At 49.5% G+C, this 13687-nt stretch overlaps 1 protein-coding gene across 1 annotated transcript in view; it reads right to left on the bottom strand.

Annotated features, from left to right (window-relative positions):
• Nucleotides 1-10362: 10362 nt before the first annotated feature.
• Nucleotides 10363-13687, bottom strand: part of YIPF2 (Yip1 domain family member 2) — a 4528-nt gene continuing 1203 nt past the window's right edge. Inside the window, exons 3-8 of the mRNA XM_018569523.1 lie at nucleotides 12593-12702; nucleotides 12049-12136; nucleotides 11639-11755; nucleotides 11357-11523; nucleotides 11008-11190; nucleotides 10363-10458 (exon numbers count right to left, since the gene is read on the bottom strand). Coding sequence (XP_018425025.1) covers nucleotides 10363-10458; nucleotides 11008-11190; nucleotides 11357-11523; nucleotides 11639-11755; nucleotides 12049-12136; nucleotides 12593-12702 — 761 coding nt within the window. The remainder of the gene's footprint in view (nucleotides 10459-11007; nucleotides 11191-11356; nucleotides 11524-11638; nucleotides 11756-12048; nucleotides 12137-12592; nucleotides 12703-13687) is intronic.

Raw genomic sequence — 13687 nt, 5'->3', positions numbered from 1 at the left:
CCACAAAAAAACCCGCACCGTAACCCTCTACGGCTTTTTAAGTCTCCCTTTACCCCCCTCCCGTGTTTTCCGTTTCCTAAAGGCTGGGTATCGGTGAGGTTGCAGGCTAACAGAGGCCGCTGGATCATCAAATGCTGGATGACCGTTCTGCGGTCTGGAATGGATACTGAAGAGAAAATGTTAAACTGTAGCTCGGTTTCATGTACAAAGCACTAAGCCAGGCCTGGCTCTCCGGAGGTGGTGGCTGGGTGCTCCCTGTTCTTGTTGATCTGTTACTGTGCAGGGTGGCCGGACTCTGTTGCATATCCACGGACGGAGGGTCAGGATGTGCAGATGTAAATGTGAATTAATTTGCTGGACTCGGGACAGTCTGTGTTTGTCGTCAGATTCCGTTAAGCTGGACTTTTTAATCTCCTCGCCATCTCCCATCCTCCTACCTCTGCGGTTTATTTTTTATCACTTTCCTTGGAGCATGTTCTGAATGTGTCCGTCCTTTTTATCATTTTTCATTTTGAAATGCTCGCTCTCCTCTGCAGAGATCTCCTCTAGTATTAGGGCTGTGTGCGTGTATACTAGCGCTCCCTTTTAACTCTCTGCTCACATTTTGTTTTCATTGACCTCCGCCTCCAATTAGGTTTTTTTATGTTCCCTCCCCCGAGGAATGAAATTTCGCCATGCAAAGATCCCGTTCTTAGTATCCTCATTTTGTTTCTGTCCGATGGCAGACTTTTGTCTTTTTTCTGTTTGTTTTTGTTTTTTTGTTTTAAGATGGATTTTCAGAGGTGATGTCAAAAGACGCATAGGAAACCATTGCTAACACAGCTGCTGTTCTTAACTCTGCCTGTAGTGTTCAATAAAGTTGGGAGGGATTTTTTTTTTCAGGTGTGGTACTCTCAGTTGCTTTGGTATTTATGTCTAGGGGTTTGTTCACACCATATCCGGACCAAAAAGGTTCTTTGTTGTTTTTTTTGTCCGCACCTAAACTGTGTTCCTGTGATATTTCTGGGCTCTGTTCACACCAGTGCAGTCCGGGGGAAAACAATGAATGCATGCACTATTTTTTTCTAGGGATGCAGGCCAAAGCCCCAAATTACTTATTTTTTTCCAACCTTTTTAAAGTTTTCTTTCTTTATTTTTTACTTTACTGTCAGGAAATATTAGAGATCTAAACCCCTGATATTTCATTTTTAAAATAGAAAAAGAGATTGAGGACACAGAGTCCTTAATCTCTTTTTCTGCAGCCCCTGTTATGAATGAACAGGAAGCCTCTATACTGAGCGTTCCTGTCCATTCATAAACTGAGGAGATAGTAACTGATACTATGTCCACAATGGTGAATGAACAGGAAGTGATGTAGAGCACTTCCTGTTCATTCATAACTGGGGACACAGGGTACCATGTCCTCAGTTAATTACAAACTGATTAGTTCCTTTTGTTGAGTGCTTGTAACCTGCTCTCCATCCTGACTCCTCCGCCTGTCACAGGAGGCTGAGTGGGGCACTGTGGGAGGAGAGCTAGGCCTCCTGTGACAGCTCTCTCCTCCCTGCATGTCCCGCTCGGTCTCCTGACAGCCTCTCTCCTCACTGGGTGCCGGCAGCTGTATCGGCTCTGTGTCCCCTCTGATAAACTCTGCCGACACAGGTAAGGGAGAGCAGAGGGCATCGGAGGGCACACAGACCAGCGCCCAGTGGGGAGGAGAGACGCTAGGGATGAACTGAATTTTCGGCTGCTTTGGTGCCATTAGCATTTTGCCCATAGTACCATTTTTGGGTGAAATTTTGTTGCATCCCTAATTTTTTATGGTCTTGAATGCACCCGAGGAAAAAAAAAGGCACTGCAACGCATCAAAAACTGCACTGTGTTTGCAGAACTGCATCCAGATGTGGCCCGGACGTGATGTGAAGAAGCCCTAAATGTTTTTTTTTTTTTTTTTTTTAGTGATTCCTGCTCATGATGTAGCCAGAAGTAGATGAGCGAGTCTGCCAGGTGTCCTAATTTTTATACTCTACCTTTTATAGATGTAATCTTCCTGCTTGTTAACCGTCTTAAGGTGACTATAGACTGAGCGCTCAGGTGGCCCTGTCTGCCGGCTCCTGCTGACATCCTTCGATTGACAAATCTCAGGAGCTGGGATGGGAAAATGGTCGCCAAACAGCGCCAGCATCCAATCACATTCGGGTGCTTTGATAGCAGATAAGGCCAACTACGGCAATACAATAGCCGCTGTGAGAGATTCCTCCATCCATGGGTGAGATTTCCTTTCAGATTGCTCAAATACACAACAGGAAGTGAGTGGGGATCTCTCCAAAGTGAAGGGAAGCCTTTGTAGAAAGTCATCTATCAAGTGTCTCCATTTCTGCTCACCACCTGCTCTGGTGACAACCAAGAGGTTGGATTTTGCTCGGCCTAGTAAAAAAAAAGTTACTCACTCGATCCTCCGAGCCGGCTTGCCTCTCCTCTGTAGCAGTCTAAGGATCCTCGAGTCATCACGTTCTATACACCGTGTATAAAACGTGAGGACGGCAAGAGACATACTATTGCAGCAGAGGAGGAAGGAGCGCTGTCTGGCTTGTGATTGGGTGAGTATAACTTTTTTATTTTAGTCCCTAGATGAAAATGAGAAGTTGGCACGTTCAGTGCGGGGAGAGCGCCACTGCATTAATAATGTTCCCCGGAGTTCTTTCAATCCTAATGACATTGGTCACCATGACCAATAGAAACAATAGTCTCCCCAGCATACCACAGATGACAATAAAAGAAATGTGATGAGTTCTAACCCTTCACCATCCTCTCCACAACTGGAAACAAAGTGTTTGCTCTATTTTCTTCAAGCAGCAAGTGCAGGTTCACTTTTATGGGGGCTATTGTATGAACTTTGTGGGATGAAGAAGTTTTGTTCCTCCTGTCTGGGCTTATTCACCCGGCAGCAGAAGTCGGCTGTAAAAAAAATGGCTAGCTCTTGGTGCCCGGGGGGAGGGGGCCCATCTGTACAAATCAATGATAGGCTGGGGATGTAGGAGGGTGAGCACTGCTCTGGGTCTATACCTGCATATGGGTTTCCTGCATGCAGACTGTCCTTGTCCAGGGGTGTTCATCCATACCTGAATGCAAGTCTATACGGAGCAGTGTTTATCACCATACAGTCCTTGATTTGTACCGATGGGCTGTACGCAACAACTAAAGCTCCCGGGTTCTGAGATCTGCCCATTTTTCATGGTGCATAGACCGGTCTGGAATTCCCCGCATGTGGGAATTGTACTGCAGCAGGGAACTCGGCTCCAACCTCCGGTGCCCATTGCAGAGGACCACCAAGAAAATATGTTCTACCTATTTTAATGGCCATGCCAGCTTTCCAATCAGCCCCATAGACCAGGCTTTGTCTTCTCCTGTGCACTTAGTTCAGGACTACAAATTGTGTGTCCATATGTAAGTCATGCTACAGAACAGCACCCCACCATTGTTCCCAGACTTTTCTGGCACTGGGGTGGCAGCTCTGTTGTATTTCTCCTCCAAGCACTGGAAATGAGGACAACCCTCAGTACCGCCAGGTATGGAGGAGCTTGTGTGACAGTGATTGGTTATTGGTCACATGGGGTTTGGGAGAGACCTCAGCCCTGTGTAAACTCAAACGAGTCACTGGGTACCCCGCTGGGCTCATTTCATCACTCCGGGGCAGGGGATCGGTTAGTAAATATGGGTGGATAGGGCTATCAATGTGAACCTGTGCTATGGCTCTGCTTTGTTAAGGCCGGGCACGCAATGCTACAGACCAGGCTATGGATCGGAGTAATATTTAAAAATAGTCTATAAATTCAGTAAAGACCACAGCTGATACTTCTCGCTTTGTAAGTCAAGGCACAGGGCTGGCACTAGGTCCCGACTTAAAGGGAAATGTAGGGGACAATGTTTTCAGTCTCTGGTGTATCATCAGTAAGAAGTCGTTTGCTGTGCCTTACAGAGAATGTTTCAATGAAACCCCCATAGTGAGACAAGGTAGAGGCTGCCCTTGTTAACATTTCATTGGGAAAATACCAATTTCCTGGCTGTCCCTGACTGTCGGTACTTTCTGACTAATTGGGAACAAGGGTGCAGATCAGAAGTTCTGACTTTTGTAATCTGCATCTTTGTTCCAGCTCAGTTGTAATACAGTGAGGCAGCCATTTCTTTCACTACAGGTTTCCTTTAATAGACACACCCCCCCCCCTTCCTACCCCATAACCCAGGGACAGGCAACATCGGCTCTCCAGCTGTTGCAGAACTACAAGCCCCATGAAACATTGCAAGGCTGACAGGTCCAGGCATGTGGGGATTTGTAGTTGAAGCACGGCCGGAGTTGCCCCCCTCTGCCCTAACCTATCAACCGCCCTCAAGCCCAAGGTTTGTTCTCCCCTTGTGGGCCCAGGATTTTCAGTGCCACCTGCACATAACTCCGCATTGGGTTGTGTCCTTGGTGCCTCTAGTGTACTATGGCGCCCAATTCTGTACATGGGTGTCTTGGATTTGAACACCGGAGGAGACATCGGCTTTCCTGTGGGCGGGGTTCTAGTTTGGCAGGCCAGGGTTTAACCGCTTGAAGACCAGGTGTTTAGACCCCCTTCCTGGCCAGGCCATTTTTCAGTATTCAGCGCTGCGGTACTTTGACTGACATTTATTCCGTCACGCAACGCTGTACTGAAATGAATTTTATACCCTTTGTTTGGGGACAGATAGAGCTTTCTTTTGGTGGTATTTAAACACCACTGGGGGTTGTTGTTTTTTTTTTACTATATTCAGGAGAAATTACTGAAAATTTTGAAGAAAAAAAAAGTGTTTTTTTTTTTACATTGTTATAAAACAACTAATATTACCCAGTTTTTTGGTAAAATATAAAAGATGGGGTCACGCCGGGTAAATAGACACCAAACATGTCAAGCTTAAAAATTGTGCGCACTCGCGAAATCGCAAAAAACTAGCATACCCAAAATTGGCCATAGGCGACGCTTTAAAAGCTTTTACCGCTCATCAGTTTAGTGTTATCAGTGATTGATGGCCCTAGAACTATTGCTCTCACTCCGACGTTCGCGCCGATATGTAACATGGGCGCAATCGTCGTTTTCGCAGGTATGCGCACCTGACGTATGTTTACATGTGTGTATGTAGGGGTGGGGACTTTAAAAACAAATTTTGTTTTTTTTAATTCTTTGTGTAACTTAAAAATTTTTTGGGGGGAAACTTTACATTTTTTTTTCCACCTAACTTTATTGCTATCACAGAGGGGGCTGAGAAACCCCTCCTATGTGATGGCAAAAGAGGTGACAGGTCCTCTTTATGGAGACATCAGGACCCCTAATGTCACCTAGGACCCCCCTGAAGAAGCTGATGAAGCAGAGATCTGCTTCATCAGCTTCTCTCCAGCATCTGAAGCTGGAGAGTGACACGAGAATGCGGAAGTGTTGTAATATACATCACTTCCGCATTCTGACAGCGGAGAGGGGACTGGAGGGAAATCGTGAACCGACCTCCCTCTAATCCCCTCTCAGAGGGCCACTATGCTGGTCCCGGGCTCGCACCGGGCACAGCGGAGCCCGGGATCAGCGGGAGGGGGGGCCGCACATATCGGAACCTCATACAAGCGATCCGCCTGCTCTATAGCCGGCGGGTCGCTTGTATGATAACTGGCATCGCTGCTGGTTTTTAAATTTATTCGTCTTTCCCGCTGTGCGCGAGTAGGCGGATCTAAGAGGACGTGTATACACGCCCAGTTACATCCAAGAAGCTCCCGGCCGGCCGCGTATACACAACAGCTGGCCGGAAGGTAGTTAAATAAAAACCTTGTCCCTTGCGTACAGCTATGCTCTTCATGTGAAAATGGCCAACTTAGCGATAGCGCGCTCCATATTTCTACTACACGTTTTCTTCAGAGGAAACCAACACCCAGAAAAAGCTGAATGCCGCCATTGTCTCCATGGAATGACCGTGGCTTGGCTGTAATGGCGTCTGTCTGACATTCTAAGCCAGTGACCTGGAACAAGCATGCAATAACTGAAGTCAGAATTTCTGGTCTGCATGCTTGTTCAGGGCTGGCGGCTGAAAAAGTACTGGAGGTCAGATGGACAGTGTTTTATAAGCCACAGGTCGCAGCCAGCAGCCTTCATCTCCTCTCATCGCTTCACGTAAAGAGCATCGGGTCCTTTTAAAGAACAAATGTACGTTTGGCACAAGTTGGGCTTCAATGAGTGTCAGCTTATGGTGTGTTCTTGTGAATGATGGAGCTTCTCTGCCGCCATTGTTTGCTGTTAAGGAAGCTGAGTTACTACTCCAGTCTCTGAAGTACCAGGCGGGTGAGTATGGGCTCAGCCAAGCTTGGTTTTTTTTTCTGCACAAGTAAGGTAGAGGGCACAGGGCTGGAATATTACAAGGAGGGCTGCAGCATACAGAGGGAGAGTGGGGGCTTTGGTGTTGCCTGTAACTCCCCCATAGAAATGCCCATAAATTGGGCTTCAGCCTGGGGTGGAGCTACTGCCAGTACTGACCAATAAAAATGTTTCATCTAACCACTGCTCAGATTTGAATGGGGACAAGTACGGGTCCCCTGGGCGCATTTAATCAGCATTTTAAACTCCTGATGAGATTTTCTTAAAATTCTTAGAAATGCGGGGCCATTGCTCTGAACAGTTTGCTGTCACTTTAAAAGGCAGCGACAGTGCTGTTGTATATAGTGCTTTATTAGTATTTTTGCATTATGAACCAGCTGCTTTTTGGTTAATGCATTATGCATGATTAACCCCTTCCGTAGTAAATATAGAGCAGAGGTGAACCTACTCCTAAATAGGCCTTGTCACCAGCATTGCCTTAAACGTCTTGTTGTGCAGTACATTCCCTCATGTTTTATCCCTTTGTAGACGCTGCAAGTCTAGAAAAATATCTGCCAGAAATGCACTCGGCTCCTAAAGCCTGTTGTGGGCTGACAACACTCAGAATTTCTGTATTGTGAGTGTAGTCAGCTCTGTGTCTTTTTGCTAAACTACTCAACCATTCCCAATCTCCTTAACAAAAAGGGGCAATCATTCTGTAGTCCAAGAACTAGGAGGGCTCCTTGAGATAACACAGGAAGTTTGCTGAGGACATGGGGAATTTCTGACGAGATCAACAGCAAAATGCTTTCAATGGCATATGAAACGGGTGGGAAATTTTCTGTCTGTGACCCCCTTCAGGGAGATTCTCACTTTGCATCCCTGAAGAAGTGAGATACAATTGTCATTGGGAGAGGAAGCATCGGCCATGCTGGTTATTAAGGCTAGGTTCACACCTAGGCGTATCGAATATGCGCATTTGTTGCGTTTCGTGTTTTACCGCAATTTGCGGTTAAAAAAACGTGCAACAAACACGTTTCCGAGGGCTACCTGGCTGTGTCCCAATGGATACGTGTGGCAAATACGCCCCAAAGAAGCTCCTATACTTCTTTGGGCGCAGGGCGTTTTGTAGCGCGTTCATACGGCCTGTAATACGCCCAGGTGTGAACCATACCCATAGGAAATAATAATGGGATTTCGGTGTTTGAGCGTTTTGCAGAGCGTAGGAACGCGCTACAAAACGCCCAGGTGTGAACCGGGCCTAAAGGTGACATATGTATCATTTTACTTAAAGGAGAACTATGAGGTTAAGTCTTTTCCCCATAGTTCTCCTTAGGGTAACGGGAAGACACAAACTAGCGTCCTCCCATCACCCTAAGCTCAGTATACGGCAGCTGAAGCAGATCCTGACAATTGTGCTGGGATCCGCCCAGCTGCCTGAGTGACAGCTGGCTCTGCCTATCTAGAGGCAGAGCCAGCTGTACCCTCCCCCATCCGATCCGCCAGTCAGCGCTGGCGGATCAGAGTGGGGAGGGGGGGAATCCAGCCCCTCCCCTGTCATGGCAGAGAGCCGTGACAGGATCGAGAGGTGAGTGAACACCGGTATGTGTTCGCTCACTTCTCGATCTACTGAGTCGAGCTGTGACAGTCTCATTGTCACAGGTCGGCTAGAACTATGAGGTCAGTGAAAAGCACTCACCTCTTAGTTCTCCTTTTAATAAAGGAGAAGTATTCGGAGAGCTGGCCTGGAACACTGCAGGTGTCACATGCTGGCACTATAAAAAGAGATCACTCAGTTCATGGTCTTCTCCCTGCAGCATGTGGTGACTGTCAGCCATCACCCCCAGCAGGGATTCCCCTCTCCATTCCTCCTGCAAGGGACAGACGGGAGGGGGCGGGCATAGCTGGATCTAGAGAGGGACAGACAGGGGAGGGGGCGGGCATAACTGGATCTAGAGAGGGACAGACGGGAGGGGGCGGGCATAACTGGATCTAGAGAGGGACAGACGGGAGGGGGCGGGCATAACTGGATCTAGAGAGGGACAGACGGGAGGGGGCGGGCATAACTGGATCTAGAGAGGGACAGACGGGAGGGGGCGGGCATAACTGGATCTAGAGAGGGACAGACGGGAGGGGGCGGGCATAACTGGATCTAGAGAGGGACAGACGGGAGGGGGCGGGCATAACTGGATCTAGAGAGGGACAGACGGGAGGGGGCGGGCATAACTGGATCTAGAGAGGGACAGACGGGAGGGGGCGGGCATAACTGGATCTAGAGAGGGACAGACGGGAGGGGGCGGGCATAACTGGATCTAGAGAGGGACAGACGGGAGGGGGCGGGCATAACTGGATCTAGAGAGGGACAGACGGGAGGGGGCGGGCATAACTGGATCTAGAGAGGGACAGACGGGAGGGGGCGGGCATAACTGGATCTAGAGAGGGACAGACGGGAGGGGGCGGGCATAACTGGATCTAGAGAGGGACAGACGGGAGGGGGCGGGCATAACTGGATCTAGAGAGGGACAGACGGGAGGGGGCGGGCATAACTGGATCTAGAGAGGGACAGACGGGAGGGGGCGGGCATAACTGGATCTAGAGAGGGACAGACGGGAGGGGGCGGGCATAACTGGATCTAGAGAGGGACAGACGGGAGGGGGCGGGCATAACTGGATCTAGAGAGGGACAGACGGGAGGGGGCGGGCATAACTGGATCTAGAGAGGGACAGACGGGAGGGGGCGGGCATAACTGGATCTAGAGAGGGACAGACGGGAGGGGGCGGGCATAACTGGATCTAGAGAGGGACAGACGGGAGGGGGCGGGCATAACTGGATCTAGAGAGGGACAGACGGGAGGGGGCGGGCATAACTGGATCTAGAGAGGGACAGACGGGAGGGGGCGGGCATAACTGGATCTAGAGAGGGACAGACGGGAGGGGGCGGGCATAACTGGATCTAGAGAGGGACAGACGGGAGGGGGCGGGCATAACTGGATCTAGAGAGGGACAGACGGGAGGGGGCGGGCATAACTGGATCTAGAGAGGGACAGACGGGAGGGGGCGGGCATAACTGGATCTAGAGAGGGACAGACGGGAGGGGGCGGGCATAACTGGATCTAGAGAGGGACAGACGGGAGGGGGCGGGCATAACTGGATCTAGAGAGGGACAGGCAGGGGAGGGGGGGGCAGGCATAGCTGGATCTAGAGAGAGACAGACAGGGGAGGGGGCGGGCATAGCTGGATCTAGAGAGGCAAAGCCAGCTGTCAATCAGGCAGAGGGATGGATTCTGACCGTATTGCCAGGGTTTTTCCCAGCTGCAGCACGGCTCTGCGCTGTGAGCATATAGTGGCCAATAGCCGGCTAGATGCTGAGCTTGACCCAAAAGAAGAATAAAACCAAAAAGTTTGGATTTTGTTCTTTAAAAAAAAAAAACACTTAAAAGGAAAGTTGCACAGAAGCTGAAATTCTCCTAAGAATACGAGTCTGCTGCTTGTCTTTGCCATCAATCGTTGGAGGCGCTAACATGGAACAAGGATGTAGCCAGTGAAGTCAGATCATGTGATCCACCAACTTGGTCCAAGTCAGTGATAAAGTTCTGAAGCATTTGGATGACCAGAACAGCCCGGGAGCAGAGTTCAGCTCCATCAACCTATGTACTGTAACAGGCACAGAACGAGTCTCTGCAGCGCGGGCCACAGCTACTCTGGTGCAGGATAGTAACTCGAGGAATGGCGCCACCTCGTGTCTGAATAATTATACCAAGCAGAGATTTCATAGAAGAAACAAAAATGGACTTTATTAATCAAATCTTAAATGATCTGCATCAGTAGAGAACCTTTACCAGTAAAAATAGAGACGGGAATTGAATGAGCTGCGCCGGGTGCAATAAATCGCCATCTTCTGCAGTGGGCAGGCACACCAATATTATATACACAGTCTTATCATTGGTGACGCCATACACCGGGCGCTCTAGAACAGGCTCCTGAAGAGTATACTGCGTCCATCCCATACTGCGTCCTATATGGGGAGACGATCACTTCGGATGTGAAGTAGTGAGGGCCTTTGTCGTGGTGGAAGCCGTCATAGGTCCTTCTGGATGGTGTTCTTCCACTCTCCTGAAAAAGTACGCCTGGAAGGACACAACGCGTCTGTTATCCACAATGCTGCCCATAAATGAAAGGTTTGTCCACATACTACATAGCTTTGGTAAAGAAATTGCATAGTACATAGCCAATGGCTATGAGCGAGTGCTGTCACATGACCAAGGGAGAGCAGCCCGGGTGAAATCACTTTGCTCTGCATGGATGAGGCAACAGGATCTATATAAATGCAATGCGGTGACAGAGCTGGCTGTGCTGTCTGAGGCTAGGTTCACCATTGCCGCGCAGTCAGGAGTCGCCAAGCTGTGAACCGATCACGCTGCGGGTGCATTATTTTCTAATGAGGCGCCGGGCGGATCGCGCGCTATTCCGCCCCTTGCTTCCGAACACGATTGCGGCTAAAACAGCCCCGCAATGTGTATGGCAAAAAAAAAGTACTTGTACTTTTTTTTACGATTGTTGCACGTTTGTCACCCCATTGAAATTAATGGGGCCGCACGGCAATCGCTGCCTGTATTGTGGACGCGAGTCCCGGGTGTAGCGCAGGTGTGAACCTAGCTTAAGAGGAGTGTACGTACCTTGCAGCCCACAGCTAGCAGCACGTGTAGAAGCACCATGCTAGTCACCATCCCTATAGCCACCATCTTGTTGTCTCTGCGGATGTGTGGCCAGAAAGCCAGAACGAGGACCAAAGCAGACAGACACATGGCCAGAAGAAGAATGATCCAGCGGAATATTTCATAGGGGACTACGCAGAGAAGCTAAAAAGGAAAGAAGGAACACATGTGCTACCGTTATAATGAACATAATAACTTTGTGGGAATAATAAAGAGATGGAAATGGAGAGGCTGCCATTGGCTGATAGAGAGATGGAGAGGCTGCCATTGGCTGAGAGATCGGATCAGACTGATTTCTACAGACACTCACTGTTGAAGGAATGTACGCAGACAGGGAGTACCCATAGACACACACCGTCTCCATAAAGCTGTAGGTCCCCACCATTGGGCTCACTCCTTTCCTCCACTGCAGAAATCCCCACAGGGCTAAAGGGACCAGCCATGCGTAACTGTATATGGCAAGCCCAGCAACCGTCACTGTCACAGAATGAGCAAATCGTCAGCCATGTTGTACCCCAGAGACAGCAATTCATACAGCTACATAGGTGACCCAATCCTGAAACACCGAGACGCCCACATTAAGGTTCCTCACCTTTGTGAAACTGGGGACTGTAGTTGTAACCGGGCGTGCCGTGCATCTGGATGAAGGTGGCCAGGTTCCCCACCACAGTGACGGTGATGACAAGTGTGGCGCAGATCCAGAAGGGTCCTGAGAAAGGAGAAAGACGTTAGCTTGCTGGTTGAAGACACGCGCGGGGTGAATACCACGGGGCATACGTGCTACACGTCATGCTGCAACATCAGCAGGTTTTCTGCACTGTCCTGCAGCGACATATGACCTGGAGGGCGATAGACCCGCCTACAAATTTGTCATCAATTTCTGACCAATAGAAGGGGTGGGAAAGGGGGGAGAGGTTCCCAAAATGACAGGAAAAACTTCTCAGTGCTGCTATTCTGTCCTTGTACCCCATCCCCCACCCAAATAGGAGTCAACCAACTCACCATAAAGATCGGGATTATTCCGCAGATGATGTCTGACAAAATTCTTCCCAGGAACAGGTATGAAGGAAGCTCGGATCCGGTCCAGCACCTAAGTCAAGAAAAGGGCGTCAGAGTCTACAAAACAATTACTCTCAATGTCCTAAAGCAAACCAATCTTAGCCCTGGAAGCCAACCCTCTCTCGGGCCTGGAAGTCAACCCTCCCCCGGGCCTGGAAGTCTTGCTCCTGGTCTCTCAGTGTCCAATCAGCGGGATAGGGGAGTAGAGATTATAGAGGAAGGAGGATGTTGGCAGCCATGTTTCCTATGATCAGAGAGTACCCCAGCACTGAGATCAGGATGATAGAGGAAATACAGAACAAGCACATGACTGAATGTTGCCTGCAAGTGTGAGGATTCACCTAAAGTGAATGTGCATAGAAAGCCTCACATGGTGACCTCGCAGCATCGGGGGCCCATATCCAATGTTCTGCTTATTTCACTGCAGCAGACAATTCCCTCATGACGGATCCTCGTTGTATTCAGCTGAAGGCTGTGATTTCATTACCTGGCAGGTGTCTACATCGAACAGGTCCTGATAGTACTGGAGGGTCCAGAACCCGGACGGCTTCTTCTGAGGTGAGAGGAGCTGCCGAGAGAAAGGGAAACATGAACTGTCTCCTGATCAGGACACAATGGGGGGGAGGGGATTTATCCAAACTGGAGCAGACAAAATGCAGAGCAGTTGTCCATGGCAACCAATCAGCTTCTCTCTGCATCTTGTTCAGTTAAGCTTTGGAAATGAAAGCGAGAATCGGATTGGTTGCCATGGACACCTGCTCCAGCTTTGATAACTTCCCCTCCACAGAAATCTATATCCAGCAGCGTCTCTCCGTATTCCTGGAGCCAGGAGTGTAACAGTGTCTGACGACCGTCCATCCTGCTCATAGCAACTATGAGGGGAGTTCAGAACAACTGGAGCAGTTGCCCATGGCAACCAATCAGCTTATCAAAGCTTAACTGAACTGAAGAGAGAAGCTGATTGGTTGCCATGAGCAACTGCTTCAGAGTCAGCTCCAGTTGTTATGAACCCCCCGTGTGTCCTCAAATACTTTCAGGCCCCGTTCACACTTGCAGGAGGCGTGAACGTGCAGCACATTTCTGCGTGCTTTGCCGTGCGTCAGCAGCAGCGACCGTGCATTCGTTGTGCGTTTTGTCTGCCGCGCTCGGTGTGCAATTAACATATAATGGCGCCGCAAGCGTAACAAGCTTTTTGAATGCCGCATGAACGCACGCAAATGTGAACGGGGCCCAATAAACGGCTCCCCATGTTATGAACACCCCGTCACGTGTGGCTGTTACTGTAGTATTCATATGTACTTAGCGGGAGGGTTTCATTGTCTGCGCCAGGTGGGCCATTGCCCAACCTCGCCGCTCCAGCTGGTGTGGAACTACAAGTCCCATGAGTCATTGCAAGACTCTGACAGCCATAGGCAACACTCAGAGACAGAGGCATGCTGGGATTTGTAGTTCCACCACAGCTGCAGGGCCGAGGTTGCCTACCCCTGGATTTGAGGTCATGCAGGACTGTACATGTGATCACAGAGCGGAGCAGCTCAGGAAAAGGTGTGTGTGTGGGGGGGGGGGGGGGGAGGATGCGGTC

This window comes from Nanorana parkeri, unplaced genomic scaffold (genome assembly GCF_000935625.1).
Source record: "Nanorana parkeri isolate BGI_ZX_2015 unplaced genomic scaffold, ASM93562v1 scaffold1350, whole genome shotgun sequence".
Lineage (NCBI taxonomy): Eukaryota > Metazoa > Chordata > Amphibia > Anura > Dicroglossidae > Nanorana > Nanorana parkeri.
Note: the sequence above shows the minus strand (reverse complement) of the source record. Positions and strands in the feature narration are given on the sequence as shown.